At 36.3% G+C, this 24,628-nt stretch overlaps 1 protein-coding gene across 1 annotated transcript in view; it reads left to right on the top strand.

Annotated features, from left to right (window-relative positions):
- Positions 1-24,628, top strand: part of LOC139708357 (WD repeat-containing and planar cell polarity effector protein fritz homolog) — a 76,999-nt gene that overhangs the window by 41,523 nt on the left and 10,848 nt on the right. The window contains 1 exon segment of the mRNA XM_071620318.1: positions 1,532-1,595. Coding sequence (XP_071476419.1) covers positions 1,532-1,595 — 64 coding nt within the window.

Consider the following 24,628-nt stretch of genomic DNA (forward strand, 5'->3'; position numbering starts at 1 on the left):
TATTTTTATGTCTCAGTGAGTTGTTATCCTGCATTGGAATGGAGATTATTTCAATGAAAATGTGCATTTCCAAAAAATAGAAGGAAAATTCTAAATTCTCATTGGATGTGAGCATACAATCCTGTCATTCCCCCCCCCCCCCCATTTTCATCAGAACAGGTGATTTCCCTGAAGATTACCGGCATCTTGTAGTTTCTATGTATTTAAAGCAGAGAGAAAAAAGTATGATACATACATTTTCTATGCATTGAACATTCTTCTCCATAATGTGGGGACATTCCAAATTCAACATCACTTTTGTGCTCATAGATATCAACAATATAAAAAAAAAGAAAAAAAGAGAGAAATAAATTTCATGGACCAGAATGATGAAGATTTATATAATAATCAGCAGCTAACCTAGCACGCAGAAAAATAACAGCTCAGGTCTAGCAGTAATCAATCAGAATATATTGTCCAGAACTGTTGTTGGGTTTTTTTCTGTTACTTAAACTAGCACACATAAGAATTGCATCCCAGGTTTAGCAGTAATCAGTCAGAATATATTGTCCAGAATTGGTTTTGTTCTGTTAATTAACCTAGCTTGCGTAGAAATAGCATCTCAAGTTGAGTAGTTATCAATCAGAATATATTATCCAGAATTGTTGTTGGGTTTTTTCTGTTACTTATAAGCAGAATTGGTTTTGTTTTGTTAGTTGGAATAGCCTAGCACACTCACAAATTACATCTCAGTTTCCTTTGGAAACAGATTTAATTTTTTTTTTCTTCAAAATATGACATTTATTGCATATGTGTAGGTCTGTTGTACCCCAAAACGTCCTATCATATAAAATTTTTGCGATAAAACCTAAAATATAAGGAGATATATGTTAGTATTTTTCTCAATAAACCGTAACTGTAGACGGTTTGATATGGAAAATTTTTTATCATAACTATTGTTCACATTTTGTATATTTAACAATACTTTAACATTTATTTTACCAATTCATATTTTTACAGTTGCTGTTTCTATCCATAACTCACATTTCATAACTATTTTAAAGCACTAATAGTGGGTTTTTGTGTCATCTGCAAATGGGAAATTATGCCTTTAAGCAGTAATTAATCAGAATATATTGTCCAGAACTGGTTTTGGTTTTTTGGGGGGTTTTTTTTTGGTTTTTTTTTTTGCTTTGCTTTTTGTTCTTGTTTTCAGACAAGATATTAGATGTTGTTTAATCCATCATTTCCCAAGATTATTTTGGTACTAATATTATCATCCTGTCATTAAATTGGCACATTTGAATTTCACTGCATATCTTATTTTTGAAAATACGCAGGAAAATTTCCTTCAAACGGCACATATTATTTGCCAATGTGATAGCATATATACAGTGGATACCATGCCCCCTGGAGGCTCCCCTTAGCCCCCCCCCCCCCCCTCCCCCTTCCCAATTCCTCTCAGATATTTGTCAGCGAGAATATGTGGAAAGTGAACTTGAGATACTCAGGTGAGCGCTCAACCCACTCTGTCTCTTGTTTTCTTTTTAAGGTACCAACGATTTGAGAAGGCGTTCCTCCTGGCTGTGGACCTACACTCCAGAGATCTCTTCATGGTGAGTGGCAGTAGACATCTTTATTCTTAATTCACTTACTGTAAAAGTGGATATCTTCATTGCGAGTAATTTTTCATGCTCGTCCAGCTAAGATGAATTTCGCTTGTTTTATTATTCCACGGAATCAGGACATTAACTACTGGAACATATGGCATGCGAAAATATTTGCATGCTTTTATTTTCGTGCTAGCTTCTGGTTGCGCGAAATGCGCAAAAATTTCCACACCACAAAAAAATTCCACTTTTACAGTATTCTGCATCCTTCCTTCACAAAGAATATTATGCCCAAGCCTTGCTCGGCCAAGCAACTACAAGGCCGAATCCAAAGCGGCCGTAATTAGGTCAAACTGCGTATCTGAAACTTTGAAGATTTTTAAGATTTTCAACGGTGAGGATATAGTTGTAAGTGATCTTTGATCCACCAAGATATAAGCATTCAACGTGTTTTTTTTTTTTTTTTTAACTGAGCCAAATGCTCAAATGAACTATTGAGATCATTAATAGTCAGTCATGGGTTGCAATTAAGCTTAATTACATTTCTGCATCCTTTTGAAAATTCAGTGATGGATTTTTACCAAACTTGGCAGGTAACTTTCCTGTATTGTTCAAATGGGTTCCAATGAGGCCCAAAACCCCCAAGTAGAGAACTCTTTAAAATCTTCTGTAGAACCAGAAGTGACAGAGCTCAGTTAGTGCTATGTGTAAGTACATTTTTGACTGTAGTTCAAGGTTGTTCATAGCAGATCGGGGATACCCCCAAGAACTTTGGGTTTGGTGGGGGGACCAAATGGGGGCCAAAATTTTGCATTTTCATCTTCTTCTATATACAGTAGGTAGTGCACTTTGAAGTTTGTTCATGGCAGATCCAGGGGTGGGACCATTTTTTTATTTTTGTTTATCTAGACCTTCTTATTGAAAATGAATGGTTAGATTTTCTGCAAACTTGATAGGTATTATCGCCGGTGTCATACACTATACAAATGGACACCATGCCCCCTGGAGTCCCTCAACCCCCCCTCCAAGAGTGCTGTGTTCCTAAGTAGTAGTCTGCAAGAGGAAAAAAACAACAACAACTTGCAATACTCAGGTGCCTGCTAGACCCCTGGGTCTCTTGTTTAATTAGTTATGAATAAGTGCATACTGTAAAATACAACATTTTGGTGGCATGAAATTTTTGCGAATTAGAGCTGACGACCTTTTTCGCGGCATGACATTTTCGTGAGTTGCCTCTAACATTCAATGCGTAGAGTGTCGACAAGAACATTCACATTCATTTTAATTTTGCGAATCTTGGCTCTTGCGAAATTCGCGAAATTAAAATGCACACGAACATTCCTCGTTTTACAGTATTTGGTGATGAGTCTTGGTGTGATGCATGTAATACACACATGCTCTTATTATTATACCCCCACCCACACATAGTGTGTAGGGGGGGTATATAGGAATCACTCTGAGGTCGGGTGGCCGGTCGGTTGGTCGGTCGGTCGGTCGGTTGGTCGGTCGGTCGGTCGGTTGGTCGGTCGGGCGGTCGGGCGGTCGGGCGGTCGGGCGGTCGGGCGGTCGGGCGGTCGGGCGGTCGGGCGGTCGGGCGGTCGGTAAGTTGCCATGGCAACGGCAAATTTTAAAAAAATCTTGCAAAATGTTGTGGATCGAACTACTCTCTCATTTTTTGAGCAATTGACCCCAAATTTGGCATGTGTGACCGCTATCAAAGGTAGATGTGCAAGACACCTTTTTCGTTAATATCGCATAATGCGTTGCCATGGCAACAGCATATTTTTATAAAAACTTGTGGATCAAACAACTTTCACATTTTTTGAGCAATTAACTTCAAATTTGGCATGTGTGACTGCTACCAGAGGCCGATATGCAAGACACCTTTTTCATGAGTATTTCATACTGTGTTGCCATGGCAACGGCAGATTTTCATAAAAATCTTACAAAATGTTGTGGATCGAACTACTCTCTCAATTTTGTAACAATTCAGTTTGAATTTGGGATATGTGATCAATGTAATGTATAGTTGTGCCAAAACATCTTTGGTGTGTGCGTTCAAAAATCTGTTACCATGGCAACGGCAGTTTTATTTTTTTACCAATCATACAAAAATGTGTGGATTAATCTAACTCCTTCAGTTTTTAAGCATTTGGCTCAAAAATTAGCACATTTGACCACTATGGTACGTAGATGTGCGTACTTACTCTTTCGTCATTGTTGATCAATGCGTTGCCATGGTAACAGCATAGTTTGAATGAAAATCATGCGAAAATATTGTTTGTTCAGATAACTCCCTCAGTCTTAGAGCATTTGGCTTGAAATTTGGCACATGTGACCACTATAGTATATGGATGTGTAAACTTAATCTTTCGTCAGTGATAAACAATGCGTTGCCATGGTAACAGTTTTTTTTTTACCAAAAAGGATACAGAAATATTGTGGATTCAACTAACTCCCTTAGTCTGTGAGCATTTAGCTTGAAATTTGGCACACATAACCACTGTGGTACATAGATGTGTAAACTTAATCTTTCATCAGTGGTGATCAGTGTGTTGCCATGGTAACGGCATATTTTGAATGAAAATCATAGAAAAATATTGTGGATTCAGTTAACTCCCTCAGTCTGTGAGCATTTGGCTTGAAATTTGGCACATGTGACCACTATAGCGCATAGATGTGTAAACTTGATCTTTCGTCAGTGGTGAACAATGCGTTGCCATGGTAACAGCATCTTTTCACTAAAATGCATACAAAAATATTGTGGATTCAGGCAACTACCTCAGTCTTTGAGCATTTAGCTTGAAATTTGACACATGTGACCACTATAGTACGTAGATGTGCATACGTAATCTTTCGCCATTGCTGATCTGTGTGTTGCCATGGTAACAGCATATTTTGAATGAAAATCATGCAAGAATATTGTAGATTCAGTTAACTCCCTCAGTCTTTGAGCATTTGGCTTGAAATTTGGCACATGTGACCACTATAGCATATAGATGTGCAAACTTAAAGGGTGTGTACAGTTCTGGTCGAGGTGAGAATTTAGCTTTTTAAGTTTTGCCAGATATTCAGAAACCACTCTATGAGATGTCAAAGAGAATGCAATTCTAAGGGGTATCAAAAGTTTATTTGATGAAAATCGGTTTTGAAATGGCTGAGATATCCAAAAACAAGGTGAAACAAAGATATCCTAATAAAGTTGTAGCATGTCGCCTATTATTATTATAATTTTTTTGGATATCTCAGCCATTTGAAAACCAATTTTCATCAAATGAATCCTTCTTAAAATTACATGCTCTTTCATATTTCATACCGTTCTCATTATCTCACTTAAGAATGTTCAAAACATGAATTCCCACCTCAACCAGTACTGTACAGTCCCTTTAATCTGTCATTAGTGTTGAACAATGCATTGCCATGGTAACAGCATTTTTGTCACCAAAAAGCATGTAAAGATACATGTATTGTGGATTCAGCTAGCTCACTCAGTCTTTGAGCATTTAGCTTGAAATTTGGCACACCTGACCACTATGGTACGTAAATGTGCAAACTTAACCATTTGTTATTGTTGATCAATGAGTTTCCATGGTAACAGCATATTTTGAATGAAAATCATGCAAAAATATTGTGGATTCAGGTAACTCCCTCAGTCTTTGAGCATTTGGCTTGAAATTTGGCACATGCAACCACTATAGTACAGAGATATGCAAACTTCATATTTCATCATTGTTGATCAATGTGTTGCCATGGTAACAGTGCATTTTGAATGAAAATCATACAAACATTTCAATTCTCCTAACTCTCTGTTTTAGAGCATTTTGGCTTCAAATTTGGCACATGTTATCTCTACATTAGATGTGCAAAAAAATCTTTTGTCAGTGTTGAAAATGTGTTGCCATGGTAACAGTATATTTTGAATGAAAATGATACACTAATGTGAATTCAACTAAGGCCCTCAGCCTTTTATCATTTGGCTTGAAATTTGGCACATGTGACGGCTATTGTGCAAACTTCATTTTTTCTTAATGTGCAACATTGTGTTGCCGTGATAACACAATTTTTTATGAAAACCATACAAATTATCAGTTTATTTATCTTGCTCACTCAGTTTTTGAGCACTTGACTGAGATTTGGGACGATGTGACTGACAGTGAGCAATACATTTATTCACTTTTAAACAGTGCATTGCCATGGTAAAATTTTTTTCCATTAAAAAGTAAAAAAAAGAAATTAGTCCTGGTTGAGCTAATTCCCTCAGTTGTGGGTGGGGGTATATTAATCACAATGAGAGATAGTTCTAGTTACGCATATATTTGCACATAGCTGCAGCAGCAGCTGTATGCTCTTGGCCAGGACTTAAAATTACTGTTTACCATTGGGAGCAGTGATTTGAAAAAAAAAAAAAAAAATGTTCAATATATCATATTAGATGCATATGTGTGTAGGTCAGTTGTATTACAAAACATGGCACCATATAAAGATTTTGCAAGAAAGCCTAAAATATAAGGAGATATTACTATTTTTCTCAATAAATCATAATTGTAGATGGTTTAGTCTAGGAAGATTTTTATCATAACTGTTGTTCACATTTTGTATATTTTACAATACTTAACATCGATTATACTGATTCAAATTTTTACATTTGGTTGTTTCTATCTCTAACTCACATTCTAGAACTATTTTGAAACACTAAAGCTGGGTTTTTGTGTCATCTGCAAATGGTAAATGATGCCATTAAACCCTATTTACACTGGCAGGCCGGCCTGAGGCTGGCCCTGATTGTGGTATGCAGGCCCACAATTTGTGCATGTACACCAACGATTTTGGGCTGGCCTAAATGAAAACATTTCAACATTTCATCATAGTAGCACTTTCCATGTAAACAAAGATTTTAGCAATTTTTTGAGATGCGATGGTGGACAGGGGTGCGGGAATTTTGTTCACTCACATTAACCAAATGGTCATCACTCTGCATAAAGAATGTTAGAATTCCCACTTTTTCTGCAATTTTTAATAGAAGTCATGTGACTGTACCCTTGGTAAATTTCATTATACAGTATTACATGAAGACAAGTGCATGGAGCAGTAATTTGGTTTACACTTTTACAATGTAATGGTGTCGACTATAGAGAAACGTGCATGCAAAGTGATGTGTTATACCCACAGTTCGTCAATGAAATTTCCTGCAAAGAAGGACACAGAACTAATTGAGTTCTTTGTATGATATAATTGCATAGAGATTATAATATACTGGTATTTCAAAAGGAAAACAAAAGTGTTATGCATTCAACGATGGATGAGTATCAAGACAACTGAAGTGTACTATGTAGTTCAAGCTGGCATGCTGCACATGACGTGCCCAAAGTGTGAATATATATTATACAAATGATGCACAGGACAGAGTGGATCGGTGAGAATTGGATGCGCGAGTTTAACTTTGGAACAAAACCCACAAACGCAGCGAGTGGGTTCTAAAGTTCTAAAAGTAGACTGTTCTAAAGTTAAATGAGAGCATCCAATTCTCACTGATCCACGAAATAGGCCTGTGCATCTTTTGTGTTATAAAATGGGCCCGTAAAGTCATGATATACAACCATTTTCCCCATCATGCGTCCGGTACACCTCCAGTTGTAAAACACTACACTATACAAGACTTGAGCCATGCGTTCAGATTTTACTGGATGCATGGCTCAGTGTGGATCAGTTAAAATCAATGCATGACAATTGACCAATCAGATTGCAGAGATTCTGAAGCCCATTTTATAACATGCGATGATTTGGTACCTCATTTGGGCACCCCATGCATTTACATTATATCTTACTCCGATATGCATCCCTCCATCCCCCCCAATTCCCCATGGTTTGCCCCAGTACTGTAAAAGTGGATATTTTCGCGCGACTAATTTTTCGCGCTTGGACGTGTCAGAAGACTTTCGCGCGTTTTTAATTCCGCGGAATCAAGAAATCAAGTACTGGAACACATGGCATGCAAAAATATTCGCGTGCTTTTATTTTCGCGTTAGCTTCTCGTTGCGCGAAATGCGCGAAAATTTCCACTTTTACAGTATTACCTGGCATGGCCAGATGTAGAGTTAATCATTTATATAGTGAGATTGCAGTTTGAATGAATTAGTGTAGTTTGATGCATCAGGCAAGTCTTGGACACATGCTTTGTGGTTGTTGGGAACAACTCGTGTTTGGGATTTGTTTGATTGTTATGCCTCTGCCACGAAGTGTCACTGGAGGCATTATGTTTTCGGGTTGTCCTTCTGTCCTTCTGTCCGTAATCAATTTTGTGGACAGCATAACTGAAAAACCATATGAGGTATCGTAATGAAACTTGGCATGTATATGTGTGAGTGGGAGAAATTGCACCTGTAAACTTTTGGGTGCACATACTCATGGTCAAAGGGCAAAGGTCAAGGTCAAATTCTCAAAATTTCACTATTTCCCCCCCATATCTATGTAATACCTGAAAGTATTTCCTTGCAACTAAGTGTAGATATGTATTGCCTAACAAAGATTCTCTGGAGAAAGTTTTGGACCGTGAGGTCAAAGGTCAAGTGAAAAACGCTAAAATTTCACTTTTTCTCCATATCTCAGAAATGGTTCAAGGTATCTTTGTGGAACTGAGTATATATGCATGTACTACCTTACAGTGATTATCTTGAGAATTCTGAGGTCATGGGTCAAAGGTCAAGGTCAACTCATCTCCTCAAAATTTGCAATTCCTGAAGATATTGTCTTGAAACTTTTTGTATACATGTATTGCAGGATAAAGATTCTCTAGAGAAAGTTTTGAAACTCGAGGTCAAAGGTCAAAGGTCAAATGAAAAGTCTAAATTTCACTTCTGCCTCCATATCTTGGAAAAGGCACAAGGTATCATCATGAAACTTAATACATATTTATGCATGTACTGTCTGACAGTGATTCTCATTGGGAATCTAAGAGTCGTTGACCACAGAAACATATGGCATGCAAAAATATTTGCATGCTTTTACATATGTATTTTTGTTCCAGCTTCTGGTGGCAGGAAATGCGCAAAAATTTCAACAGTGCAAAAATTTTCACTTTTTACAGTAGTTCAAGGAAAGTGAACACTCAACACATTTGTGACAAACATGTCATTTTGATATGTGAAACTGTTGTCACACATTGTCAAGATGTACTATAGACTTATTGGGAGAACCATGCATAATGGCGGAGGCATACCAGTCGCCATAGCAACATTTCTTTTTTTTTTTAATGTGCAGAGAGATTTTAATAGTCAAGATACTTTATTGTTCTGCTCTCTTGATTTGGCCATGTTTCAAGCAGTCTCCCATAGAACCAATTACGTCAATGCAACAACAAACTAGCAAAAATGCAAAGAGGCCATCAAAATCAAGTTTGAGTGGAAAGTTCTTGTCATCTGCTAAAAGCAGTGTGTGTGGGAGACATCAAAGGTGTGAACAGGCTGAAGTTGGAAATCAATTTACGTCTGTGTACAATGCATATTTCATGTAAATTGCGGTTTGTGTTTTGCCGTGGTGACGACTTGCAAACAGTTGTCTAGACACTACATTTCCAGCTACCGTAATCGTTGCTTGCAGACCAATTTTAATCTGCAAAATATTCAATCACTAAGCTGCAAGGGTTTGACAAAATTCCCACTTGTCAGGAGAGCTCATCAAGGAAAATGAAAAAAAAAAAATAAAGAAAATTGTATTTTTGTCCATGCATTACCAGTGTCATTTGTTTTCTATACCCCTACCCACACAAATTGTGTAATGATGAATTTATAGGAATCACTTTGTGGTCGGTCAGTTGGTTGTCAGTCTGTCATTCCATCCCCTTTTTTGTCTTTCAAATCTTGTTTTTTGTTTTTGTTGTTTGTTTGTTTTTTAGCAAATGACCTGAGATGGTAGACATGTTTACAATGATACATGTACAGTTATATGTAGATCTTCAAGACTCATATTTTGTGAATGTAGACAGTGCATTAATTGCCATGGCAAAAAAAAAAAAAAAAAAATTACCCCATGAAACCATAAAAATGTTATAAGATTTTTTTTTTAGATGTTTGGCTTTAGATTTGGTACCTGTGATTGCTGTAGTATGTAGATGTGTATGTTACATTTTTGTCAATGGCAAACAATGTGTGGCCACAGCAAAAGAACTTTTTACTAAAAATTAGACAGTCGTATTGTGGATTCAGCTAACTTCCTCTGTTTATGGGCATTTTTACTAGAAATTTGGCACATGTGACCAATATAAGTTGTAGATTTCCACAGCACATCTTGAATCAGTGTTGAACAATGCATTAATTAGCATTGTAGTATTGTAGCAGTGTAGCAGCATAGTGAAATATTATGGATTGAGCTATTAATCCCTTAGGTTTTGAGATTTACAGAAAATGTGGCTGAAATTATATGTTAAAATTGCAAAGCTATTACCACTTGGTCACAAGCATCATGCTATTACTTGTCTTGATACTCTGTAAACATGTTTCAGTGTCATCAAATCTGATCAGTCAGAATGACTAAAGTACTATTTTTATAATCACACAGGTTACTCCCATGATATTCTTCAGCCATTAAAACTATAATTTACTGGATGAGTAAGTTTTCCCTTACATATTGCGGTGGCGAAATTGACCATAATATGGATTGATATCGATGGAATACCTGTTTTTCAGTGGGAATATATGTGTACATGAACTTGATTATTACTTTCAATAGTGGGCTTTGTTTGGCGGGGGGGGGGGGGGGGGTATTTTAAAATCACATTCTTTGATATTTATTTTTTTTTCTTTTGATAAAACGAAGTCAAAGCCCATATATAAATATAGATTTAGTGAAAGCACCAATATTAGTAAAGCACATCAGTTTGCATAACTGTCACGTCATGTTCTGCAACAATATAAAGAAAACATGAGAATGCCACAAAATATCATTTTTCATGATAAGCACACATTCCATCATCTTGCCACTGAGATATGATGACAGTAATAACATTCCTGCTGCTTTCTGAAAGTGGTAAGAAAAGTGCTCTGTCATTTTGCTAGAAAAGTGAAATTATGATGAATTTTCTATATATTTTCTTATATTGTAATTAAAAAGAAATACGTCATGAAGAGAAGTAGGCTCTTTACAGCAATGACAGCACCAAAATTTGAAAAATTAGTAACTTTTGAATCGATTGTCCGATATCCCTCAAACTTTCAGTGATGTGTTCTACTAATATTGCTATTATTAAAATCAATGAGTTTTGTGTGATTTTCTTCAGCATCACATAGTACGCTATCCGATAAAGCCATTACTTTGACTAGAGTGCTGAGATACTCAGAATAAAGCAGTAAAAAGGAGAATGAAAGTTAGGCGGGTACAATCGTATTTGTATCCTGATGAATGCCGTTCAGGAATAGTGAGACAAAGCAGTTCATGTTTGAGCAAATCTGGCCAATCAATTCAGGAGTTATGACTCTTCAGAGTTTCAGTTTCATCTTTATAATGGACTTGTTCAAATTGACAACTCTACCACCATCTGTGTCACAGGATCACTATTTCTACTATTCTGTCTAAACCACTGATATTTCTGACTTCTTCCTTGAATATACACGTGTAATGGCTGCAATAGTTCTACCAAGTGTTACTGAAAGGAAAACTGTACACTTGTTATCAGACAGTTGGAAATAATCATGCATGTATTTGGCTCTGCTTTAATCTATTGGCACACAGATGTCTGACTCCAATTCGTTTTAACAAAAGATATTTTTTGTGAATGCTCTGACACATGAAGAAGTATAAAAGTTCTGCTGAACTTTATAGAGACAATCATTCTTTTAGAAAAAGATGAAACTTTTTGAAAATTGGTGACATAAAGACATTGAATGATTTCTGCAACGAAACTGCACCCGATAAACACTGTATAACAATATGCAAACTACTTTGCAAGCTTTACCAAAACTATATAGAAATGACAACTTGAAAATGAAGTGAACATAGTTGATATATCATACAACATGATTTGAAAGCAACCTTAAAAATTTCTAGACAAGCTTTGTGGTCTTCTCCATCCTGATGACTTCACACACCTGATACACTGTTCAGATCAGTGGTGTATAAAAAGGTGTTTAGCGTATATTCCGAGTCCTCTTACAGAAAAAAGGAAAAATAACCCCAAAAGTTGTTAACAGATTTGGAGGAAGGAAAGGCGGAGAATGACACAAGGAACAGATGGGTAAATTTTGGTAGTGATCCAGGAATTTTATGGATTTTATGAGGGATTTTCAATCTTTTGGCAAGTAGGGTGAATGAACTTGATTGGGAGATCAAGCTGTGCATTTTGTGAGGTTTGCACTGAAGTGCATGCTCTCGTTTCTGCTAGGGTGAGGTGTGCCACACAGCTGGAAGTTGATGATGTATAACAGAAGGCTTCTGTGTTGGGAAATTGGATGATTTTTCAGCATGCATATATGTATGGATGGAAATCACTAATCTCTATGGAAGAATAAGATCAGTGGCGGAAATTAGCTGCTTGGCAGAGGTCTGCGCTCCCAGAGTACTTATCTATTTTTTTTTCAATATGTGTGTTTTGTCTCAACTTTTAAGGAATAGAGCGCAGAGTCTCCAATTGAATCAATTTTTTATGCACCAGCAATCTGACCACAGCATCAAGCAGAGGGTAACAATGTTAAGTCAGTACACTTGGGAAGTCCACAGGAGAAAATGAAAACTGGAAATTTGGAAGATTGGGTGAAGTCTTATCTATTCAATATGTTTGTGCTTCAGATGGAATATATATATATATATATATATATATATATATGTATATATATATATATATACATATATATATGTACATATATATATATATATGTATGTATATATATGTATGTATGTATATATATATATATGTATGTATATATATATATATATATGTATGTATGTATATACATGGTCAATAGCACAATCAGGGTATGCAAATGCGTAACAGGGGAAAAATGAGATAACTTGGTGAAAATGTGTTTTTTGCTGTTTGTTGTAGATGAGTGTTCAAATTTTCATTTCATGTAAAGAAAGAATCAAAATTGTGCATTAAACTGCTCATAAATTAGCATTTAAATTAGGGGTGACAAATTACATTGAAATGACTAGAATATTGGAAGAATTCATTAAAAAAAAGGAGAGTGTTTCTTTCATCTGAAATTGCTTTTAGATATTCCTGATAAATACCCCTTTCATTCACCACTAGCACATAACCATGACATGTCACAAAATATGAATTAATGTCATATTTTCACGACTCAAAATGGATGATCAATTTCGTAGGCATTACTTTGAATTCATATAAAACCACTTTTATATATTTTATAATATTTCACTTTTGCCAAAGAGTGAAGAGGTGAAACTTTCAGGAATAGGTAACAGACATATATACTGGTCATTATTACAAAGTTTTATGAAATTAGGACTGGTATTTTGGAAGATATGATATTTTTCATCAAAAAATTATCTGTACAGTTTGACCTTGAATGTGTGCATATTGTTTGGATCCATTCTTATATTTGTAAACACAGAAAGCTATAGAAGAATGAATATGAGATTTATGATGACTTGAGTTGATATCCAAGCTGTGACACTCAAACAATGACATATCGTCTGTTCAGAATGAGAAGGGCGTTAAGTTGTTTTGAACACTCAGGGTTTAGTGACAACTTAACGCCCTTATCATTCTCAACAGACAATATTAAGCTAAAATACTATGTTTTTGCTTGTGATATCTTTAAAAATTGAAAAAGCATTGAAATAAGAACACTGAACACTTATCATATGACCTTCATGCAGTCTTATTTTTCCTCAGCAATTTGTAAAAATATTAAAAAATTAAGTTCTTATTGCTCAAATTTGCTCAAATTTTCACACAATAGATTACTACATATGTACAATTCATGGCTAAAAAACCAAGGATATTCGATAAGGGGAAAAGATTCTTTTAAGTAGTTAAATTAGGATATACCTCACTGAAAATACTAAAAAACGGCTGCACTTATTTTCCTCAGCATTTGAAAATGGCTCAAAACTCAAAACTGGCTGAACATTTATCGGCAAACAGCACACCATATTGTAGTGTATCTTCAGTACTTTAAGGAAAAGCAGAAAAATAAGCTGTTTCTCCATGTATAGCTGTACAGCATGAGTTAAAAGGTCACAATGTCACAAAAATAAGCCAGCATTTCACTCCTACCATGACGGGATTTCAGACCTCATAACTTTCTCCAGCAGAAAGGACTACTGATTTTTATTGCATGCAAGCAATACCAGGAAAAAAATCCATTAATTTGATACCAAACACAAAGGGATAGACCTAAAATTCAGTCCTCAAATCTTGATTTTTACATAAGGTGTAAAACGCTTTTTTTAATGCATTACATGGGTTTGGGGGACTTTTGGGTAATTAATCTTTAATAATCATCAGTAAATGAGAAGAAATTAGCTATTGTATTATCACATGTGATTATTGATATCTCAGCATGCTGCATGTGAATTTTGAAGTCAGTTGGTGCATTCTTTTAGAAGTTACAATTTTTTAAAGTGAGAAAATCATGATTGCATACCCTAATTGTGCTTATCACCATATATATATATATATATATATATGTATATATCTATGTGTTTATTTTTTTGTTTTTTCAGTTCAAATCTATTTCGTTACACTATTAGGAACGTGTATGTACAGTCTCACAAGCCATTTAAAGGCTTTCTCATGTGCATTCCATTTTTCATCATTACAGTTATGTACAAATGTGTACTTTGTGCTGATTTGTATGGTGCATGTATCAATACCTTGTGGTAATGTTGTTTTGATTTGTATGTTATATATGTATGTGTTTTTTATCCTTGTTGAATGATGGAAATAAATGAAATGAAATGAAAAAAAAAATATATATAATGATAGATATTTGAATACAGAAACATTGAAAAGGACAAGCTGCAACTGAGCAAAAAGTTAGATCCAGATTTAAATAGAACCGGATCCTATACAAAGAAGTCTTTTGGATCCATCTTACAGCGGGGGAGTTTGAGATTGCTATAGAGAAGCAGCAAGATTTGCATCGTATATTTGATAAACTCAATTGTCTTGAAATAGTCACAAGCAAATTTACAGGATCAGTTTGTATTGATTGTGTATTTTGTGGAATTATGAATTTCTTTTGTACTTTATGCATGTTTGGCACTTATTCGCATATAGCCTGAAGAAGAAATTCTTGAAGAATATCATATCAGCCAGGATAAATGCAAATAGGACAATTTTGGAGCCGAACTGAATGTCAGCATTATAGGTTCAGAACACAAAGCCAGATAATCATCTCTCGTCCCGATGACATTCAGTGATGAAAGTCACATTAAGAAGCTTGAAACCTCAGATTATTGAAGCTTGCAGTGGCAAAAAAAAAAAATCTGTGTAAAATTATTTTGCTCCCCCCCCCCCCCCTCCCCCCGGCCTTTTAAAGGGCTCGTATAGTTTTCGTTGAGACCTAATTTCAGGTTTCTAACATTTTCTGGTGAGATAATGAGAAACCTCTTATGAAGTATGAAAGAGAATATAATTCTATGAGCAATTCAGCATTTATTTGATGAAAATTGGTGATTTTAATAAAGTGTGGGACCTACACTTTATTACGATCACTTTGTTTTACTTTGTTTTTGGATGTTCCAGTCATTCCAAACCCGATTTTCATCAAATAAACTTTGAATTCCTCTTAAAATGGTATGCTCTGTACTACATCATAAGTGTTTTCTTGGTATCTTGCAAAATGTTAAAAGCCCAATTCTCATCTCCACCAATACTGTACTGTCCCTTTGCTAAAGGTTAAAGGATGTTTTTAGTAGTAGTACATGTACATACAACTGTTTATCACATAAAAAAAGAATTTACACGAGGAGATCTTTTAATAGTACACACATTGCAACAGAGAGAGCTCAAACCTTTTTTTAAAAAAAGGTATAGAATGTACATGTACATACATAAGAATATACAAATAACAACCTTGCAGTCCAAGTAAGGACCACAGGGGCATATATTTTTCTTTAAAAAGCTTCATTAGTACAGTTTGTTCAATTTTATTTTATATCTGCATTTTCCATGAAAATCGTACATGAATTATGGAACATGTACCTGTACTTAAACAAAAGTGAACATAAATCCACAGTATGATAATCATCATATTCTTTGAAATAATTGAACAAATGCAGTGAAATCAAAGAAATCAATAATACACTAATTTCCAATATGAAAGAAAAAAGGGGAAAAAAATGCAAATTAGTCAAGAATCTGCAAAATGATCCTGAAACACTATATTTGAAAGGGTACCATACCTCATCAAACATGTCCGAAGAAATGCATAACGTGTTGTCAGTGAGCAAAAATGGAAACTAAGTAGTTGCGCTGTATACTTTCTCTATTCTGCATCTGAAGAAGTTCACTCTTTTACTCATCTTTAAGCAGGTCAACTTTTTAGAGAGCTCCTGCATCACTTGAGTCTTCTTGCAATCTTCCTGCCACGCCTAGATTATTGCACAGCTTCACAGTATGATGTAAGCTTGCAGATTGATTTTATATGCATTGAAATCTTGAGCAGATTATACAGGGATGGCCAAGCAGTTGCTTTATAAATAGAGGGCATTAACTGTAGTTTACTTGTAATTGTACATATAATTGAAGGTTTTAAGGAAACAGCTATGAGAATTGATTCAGGAGAATCCAGTTTAAAAGTTGATACAGGTTAGGTGAGAAAAGTTACTTTAGAAGTGGTTAAGATACCACTGAACTATAGAAGAGGTTAAGATACCACTGAACTACAGTTTGGATACAAGACTAGATCGAAGCCTCAGTCTCTGATTGTCAATACTGCTATTAAAGACTGCCAATACCTTTGGAGGTGATTTAAGAGAGTATCTCAATGAGCTGTGAATGCTCGCGAATTTGGCAAATCTTACGTTTCGTCAGGGATTGTAAACAGTTGCAATCAAATCTTTTTTTCTTTTTCTTTTTTGGTCACAAACTGTACATCTTGTCGTCAACTTGTTGCAAAGAAAGTTTGAATGAGTTTAGAATTTCTTTGCAACAAGAAAAACTGTGTGACAGTCAAAACTGTTTGCAAATTTGATTGCAACTGTTTTTGAGTTGTATTGCAAATGTTTACGAATTTGATTGCAACTGTTTTTTAGTTTTATTGCAAATGTTTGCGAATTTGATTGCAACTGTTCACGAATTTGATTGCAACTGTTTACGAACCCCCATGAAACCCAAAATTCACATCACAAACATTTGCCACTCAGTGAGAAGCTTCCTTTAAATCTCAGAACTGCTACAAAACTATCCATTATGTCACAGCATAATATAGATAAGAACAATTTTATGCCAACCATATATCACCTTCAGGCTTTTGAAAATAAAAGTCCAAAAATGATGAATTAGCTTCATACATTTTTAGCATTCATTTGATGTTGTAAGAAGGAAAGCACGTTATGCGGTGATTGATGACCAGGGGAGGTATTCTGAAATCATTCCTAGGAAGAAATTTCTTCCTAAGTCAGGATTTTTTCCTAAGTGGTATTCTGAAAATCTTCCTAAGTAGACTCAGGAAGAAACTTAGGAAGGGGGCGAGAATATGCAAATTTCTGACTTAGGAAGAAGTTGGTATTCTAGAATGCACTTAGGAAAGAATTTTAGGAAAATATTTAGGAAAGCTCCACCCCTGTCCTAAGTACGTTGTTAAGAATAGCAAACTGCAAGCATCGTGATAGGCGCACTTGTCAGTCATTGCGCGAAATGAGCGTGAGAAAGGAGACATGCCGCGCACTCGTGTATTTTACCCTACATCATAGTAATATGCGATTGTCATTGTTGGTTCCTTAAATATGATACGGCATTTTGTATTGGCTTAAGAAAGGATGTGGGCGGGGATAAGGATGGCCTAATTTGCATTAAGAAGTGCCTAGGAAGAAATTTCAGAATACCAATTCTGTCTTTCCTAGGCACTTCCTAAGTTTCTGATTTAGGAAGAAACTTAGGAAGAAACTTAGGAAGATTTTCAGAATACCACCCCAAGCCCTTAAATGATGCATCACGCGTTACCCCAGGGTTGTGTAGGTAGCGCCACCTCACGTCCACTCGAGGACAGCCGTAGAGAAATGCATGCACTGTGTGTGCGTGTACTAGTCACTCCGTGATCCCATGCCACTGCATGTTAAACGATGCATGCATGGCACGCTGTGCTAGCAATAGCGTGTGCTTCAGGGCACTGCAGTGTAGTGGCTAGCGCCGCTAGCTGCAGCACCAAAATAATTTCCACCTTTTGGCAACCCAGGGTACAACCTTTAAAAAAAAAATAATTCAACAAAATGGCTGATTTTCATTTGGTACCCCGGGATACCATTTATGTCATCAAATTACGAAGAGGTGCCAAGGGAGAAACCCTTTTGAATAATACATGTACATCACTTTTCCTGTATCCCACTTTACTGTGAAGAAGATTACATGCTCATTACTTATTCCGACCCCCCCCCCCCAAAAAAAAAAAAAAAAGAATGTGTGGTTAGACAGCACAAAATCAATATCTGCTTTGCGTCTTGAAGACTGAATTTGGGTGGATGCAGAAAACAGCAGACACAAAGAGCAAACTGTAAGTCACTCTGATTCTATGCCAATATTTCTGATAATGAAATATATGTTCAAGAATTTGAAATATTTCACACTAATCATCTTTATTGAAAACAAACAAATGCAATTCGTACTTGTAAGATACAAGATAAGTGCGCATTACACATACTTAGCTTCCAACATGAATCTTTTAGAATCTTAAAAAAAAAGGTCTACTAGTACTTACACAGAGATGTATTGTCCTTGATTTCTATGGAAGATCAAGATCTTGTGAAATGCAGATTATGGGAGCAGAGCCACATGTTTTTCTCTTAAAGGCATTATTTACCGTTTGCAGATAAAACAAAGACCCAGTGTGAAAAGTTAAACAATATAATCAATGTTAAATATTGTTAGATATACAAAATGTAGTTATAATAAGTTATATTTAAAATTGTTTCTAGACTAAACTGTCTACAGTTATGGTTTAGTGAAATAAAATAGTGATATCTCCTTTATACATTTTAGGCTTTATTGCAAAATTTTTGTATGGTAGGACCATTCGTGATACAACTGATCAACACATATGCATCAAATGTAATAACTCGAACATTATTTAAATCACTGCTCCCAATGGTAAACAGTGCCTAAAGTTACAGTAAAGCGTAGGAATTGATAAAACCTGTACACCTGAGGCACAGAGCACATCCACATATGCTCGGCCCTGTTCATGCCTACCGTATGTATTACATGCATGAAGTGGATGGATATTGTCTTTCACATGTGGATAGGCAAACTATCATTTTGAAAACAAGAAACACATACAATAGTTTTGTTAATTAGATTAACCGGCTGTCCAGGATGGTACAATTTTGAACACTTTCACATGATGCAGCTCTGATTTACACTTTTGCACAAATTTCTGGATGGGATTGACTTTTGTTTTGTATGCTTTATCACTAAGTGAGATTTCATTTTATTCAATATATAAATAAACAAGCACAATATAGCCAACATTATGTTCACATTCAAAATGAATCTTCAGATAGCTCAGCAAGACGTTGGCATCAAAGCCACAAATGGACGTGTGGAATCCTGTTGTTCATCAATAAAGAACTGACAACGCTTTAAATAATTACAGCCAGTTCGAACTCCAACTCTTAAACCTCTTTGGATAAATAATACCCCCTGTTCAGACGCAAGCCAGTTTATACCAAAACTCGATAAAGAAACGACGTATAAAAGAATCATCGTATAGCCGACAGACCGTTCAGACGCTAATTTCAACCGTTCAGACGCTAATTTCGACCATTCCGGCAAAATGTCGTATCGATGTGCAGTTTCTCAAGCTGCGCATGCTATTGTTATGCATGGTCATGAGTGACAGGTACAAGGTCACTTTTCTTGCTTGCTCCCATTAAACCCCGCCAAGTTATTCCGTTCTATGGTTGTCATACGTTCAGACGTACAATGGACACGATGGAATGCTGATTCATTATCGAGTTCTAGTTCGAATCGATGCTCTGACCGTCATTTCGCTGTACGTCGTTTCATTATATGTGACCGTGCACCTCAAAACGAACATAAAGTCGCACACACTCATTTTGCATGAGGACTGAAAATAAATGAAATGGGTCAACCTAGCCGATCTTGACTTTTTCATATTTTCTGAAAGAGCGGGTCTTCTTTTACATTATGCTAAAATTTGGTATCATAAAACGGGCAGGAAAGTGTGTTTTTTAGCAGTTTATATCGAACATTTTTGGTAGAATAGTGTGATTAGGTGTGTCTTTAGAATCCCCTTTTCATTCAGAAAACCATGTCCGATTTCTTCACTTTCAACTCTAATAACTTTTGAAAAGATACTGCTACTGCTTTGAAAGTTGGCATTAATTATGGACAGAATGTGTTAATGAGGCATGCTTAATTTCAGTTTAATCTGATAATCTCTTCATTGTTGTTACTCTGGTGGTTTACTTCCTGTTTTTTGTCCCATTCATCGCACAGCCAGCACTGTTTGGTAAAGCTTAAGCGCTTGAATAGACACTGTACTTCAGAGCCTCTTTTCTCAGTTCACACTTTTCCTGAGTTCGTGCGCTCTTTCCAATATTTAGATAGGTTAGGAGAGTCCATTTGATTTGAGTTATACATCATTTTAAAGCTTAAAGTCTGCTCTTTCAGAATATGGTCTTAACTAAAAATTCATGTCTGGCGACTTTTTGTTTGTTTTGAGGTGCAGGGTCACATATGTCATTTCGTTAATCACTGTTCAGACGTATAGATTCATCGTATAGCTATACCGTTTTGGCATAGCTATACCATTCTGATGTAATTTTTTTTTTTATGCCTCCACCACGAAGTGGTGCCGGAGGCATTATGTTTTTGGGTTGTCCGTCCGTCCTTCCGTCCGTCCGTAATGAATTTTGTGGATAGGGTAACTATCAAAACCTTTTGAGGTATCCTAATGAAACTTGGCATGTATGTGTATTAGGGGGTGAAGTTGTGCCTATCAACTTTTGGGTGCACATGCTCAAGGTCAAAGGTCAAAAGGTCAAGGTCAAATACGATAAATTTCACTATTTCCACCATATCTATGCAATGCCTGAAGATATTTTCTTGAAACTTAGTGTATGCATGTATTACCCAATTAAGATTCTCTGGTGAAAGTTTGGGTCATGAGGTCAAAGGTCAAAAGGTCAAGTAGAGATATCAAATCTTTACCTTTTTTCTCTGTACCTTTGAAATTGTTAAAGGTATCTTCATGGAACATATACAGTACTGACTGGCAGTGATTATCTAGAGAATTTAGGGTTCATGGGGTCAAAGGTCAAAGGTCAAGGGCAACACTTCAAAATTTTACTATTTCCCTCATGTTTATGCAATGCCAGCAGGATTTTTTTTTTTACACTTGGTGTATGCATGTATAACCGAATAGAGATTCTCTGGAAAGGGTTTTTTTTTTCGTTTGTTTTTGCCTCAAAGGTCAAAAGGTCAAAGCTCAAGTGAAAGTGCTGAACTAATTTTTTCCTCCATATCTTGGAAGTGGCTCAAGTTATCTTGAAATGGACTACACATTTATGCATGTTCTGCCTGACAGTGATTATCTTATGAATTTTAGGGTCAAAGGCCAGATGAAAATTGTAACAATTTACTATTCAATACAGAAATTGCACTTTTTCTCCATACCTTGAAAATTACTCAATGCATAAATGTATGAATGGATCAAAGTCAAGTTAAAATCCTTAAATCCCAAATACATGCTCTCCTATTCATCCAATTAAACCTAGGTCAAGGAAGGTGAACATTCAACACATTTGTGACAAACTTGTCATTTTAATATCTTGCCAATTTTGTGAAAATGTAATCACACGTTGTCCACATGTACTATCTAGACCTATTAGGAGAATCATGCATTATGGCGGAGGCATACCAGTTGCCATAGCGACATTTCTAGTTTCATCTGAACACCCTGATACTGTGCCAAACTTTGTAAGGACAAAGAAATAGTAGATATTGGAAGAACTCACTGGTCATCATGCAGACCATGACCAGGTGGTGAAAGAACCTCCCCCACTGAGCTCAAGAGGTAGAAAAAGCTCTCAAGGAAATGAGCAATTTGAATAAAGTCTCTTGGGATGGGGGGCATTCCAGGTAAACTTTGGGAGAGCATCAGGAAAATGGGAAAGCATAAGGAAAAGAGGGGATACCTATTCTTTGGAAAGTAATGGTAAGTAGATTGCTGTGGGAAACGGGAAAACGGCCAACAGACTGGGTGTAGAACATTATCTGTTCTACTTCCAAAGAAATGAGATTGCTTTGCTAGCTGCCGCCTTGCCGCCGGAATCTGCATTGCAAATGCTGCATCATATCTTGTTTTCGTGTACATGAAGTGCTGATGAAATCTGATCACACACACGTATAGAAGCATAGCCAAAAAGGCCCAGCCTGATTGGGGTTCAACTCATATAAGATATACACCATATACACAAAATTACATATTTGTCATCTATCCTTCATACCTTGTATGCTACTGAAGACAATTTTCTTGCAAAATAATTGTTGTTCGTATTCTAACTTGAAAAAGCACTCAGGGCCCAGTTTTATGAAGAGTTATAATTGACTATATACACAGTAGTTGATTTCTATCATAAGTCTATGGCAGCTTGTGTGGTAAGGGAATTTGCAATCAATCATATCTTTCGATAAAACAAGACCCTAATCAGTCAAATCTGTATTAGTTCTTAAACAAGAAAAAAAAAGTCTCATAACAATCTGAAATAATGACAGTCTGGGAGATTCATGAATAATTATTTAGAGACTAAATAGAATAATCCATTTTAAGAAACCTGTCTCCAGCATATGTTGACAGACAAGCTTGAAAGCATTGGAGGTTATTTTCCAGCAATATCTGTATGAGAGTATGCAATATCATGAATAACGTGTGTCAAGCCATATTTTGCTCTTGAAAGCGATTGATGTAATCTCTTTGTAATAGCTGAAAACGTTTCTCAAAAGAAGGATTTATGAAGTAGCTAAATATGCTCGCGATGCAGAATTGCTTGGACTAACCTCTTCTGATGTGCGTAGTGCTTGTTGATCAGCTTGAGTCTCTGATAATGAATTATGCTGTGTAAAAGGTGAAAAACAAGAATTAAGTGTGATTTCACTTGAGTGGGGGACACTGTGGCATAGTGGATAAGACTTTGATATCAGAGGTCCGGAGTTGAATCCTGTCAAATGCCTATGTCCTCAGACAAGATGTTTTTACCCACTATTATGTCCCTCTTGACCCAGGTGTATAAATGGGTACAGTCTGGCAATGCTGGGGTAGTAATAATGGCAGGGCCCTTTAATAGAGTAGTGGCAACACTGAAGAGGCTGGCCTGGATGAAGCAAACCATATTATTATTCTGATGTTTAAGTTTATAGTCAACTTGAAATAGAGTAAAATCAAATAAACAGAATGGCAAAGGTCTCATAGAAATTAGACCTTAAACAAGATGAAATTTGTGACACGTCATACATGTTTTCAAGAAACTTGTGATGTTCGTAGCATCTTCATTACATTACAGTTGAGGTGAGATGATGATGTGAAGGCCCCATTAATCTCCTGTTGATCTACACACAAATCTTGAAATATCTCTCTGGGGTGAAATCGAGAAGAAAAAAAATGAATGCTTCTCTTCAAAATGTTGTTGTTTTGCAGTAAACCAGCAGTGATGACCAGCATGGACATAGTGTTGAATAGTTCTTAAAAACTACTTAGAAGTATGCAGGGCACCAGACCTGCAGGGGTCCCAGAGTATCATAGGGTCTTCATCAGACACCTTTGTGTTATTAGATAAAGAATAGAAGTTGTTTTTGACAAAAGCAAATGCTAAACGCAACCTGTTTGTGCACCTGTGGGGCCATCCAGGTGTAATGGGAGTCAGGCGTGATCCAATGGGAAATCAAGTTGACACACTGTCTGTGAAGTCCCAAAGTTTTAAAAAGTGTATCTGCACATGGATTTTAATATTGAGGCTTACATCACAAGCGACTGTAGAATAGCTCGCTAGTGTGGTGTACGTATGATCTCCAATGAATCTTAAAATATGAAGGTAATGACAAGGTTGAAAGAATTGTTCATGCTTGCTTGCACCCTCAACAGGTTGGATCATTTTAGTGAGATATTTTGCAGATCCGTGAATCCCAGATATGGCACCTGCACTGAGTTCACAGCACTTTTGCAAGGCTGATCTCTGCTACCCTCATACAAAGACCACCCCCCATCCCCTCTTGAAAAAACTGTATTGCCTACTAGTAGCCACCCAAAATTTGATCTAACCTTATGTGGCTCAACGATGAAATACTTAGGGTCAAGTTTGGAATTACATCACTATAACCTTAAATGCAAATCTTCCAAGCATACCCTCTGCAACTTTCATAACTCTGAAGATAGAGCAAATGCAAGACAATAGTCATGCTCAAACTTGCCGTGAACGCGTGTTAAACAAAGTAATCGCATACTGTCTAGAGATAAAGAGTGCTAATTTACAGTGACAGTTATGGTCTGACAGAGTACTTCACCCCCTTAAAAGAAACAAAAACAAAACAAAACAAAACAAAAAACCCAGCGTGTTAGGGAAGTGGTTGATTATTTTTTTTCTTCGGAGTTTCACGTGATGACATGAAAATTTTGACCTCCCTTTCGAAAAAACCCAAAGCAAAACAGAACTGTATGAACAAGCAGGGCTTTTTGGAATGTTTGGCAGTCAGATCATCCTCAGGGATGTGTGATGAATTAAAGTTGTTCCAAAATGTTGACATGTGTGACAAATCCCTCATGCAGACCAAAGAAGCAGGACCTCAAGCGATGCCCCTAAGGCCCAAAGTACTGACAATGTAAGCATTATGTTAGGAAATGTGC

The sequence above is a fragment of the Diadema antillarum genome, unplaced genomic scaffold (assembly GCF_040938485.1).
Source record: "Diadema antillarum isolate AM-2024a unplaced genomic scaffold, OU_Dant_1.0 scf00000036, whole genome shotgun sequence".
Taxonomy (NCBI): domain Eukaryota; kingdom Metazoa; phylum Echinodermata; class Echinoidea; order Diadematoida; family Diadematidae; genus Diadema; species Diadema antillarum.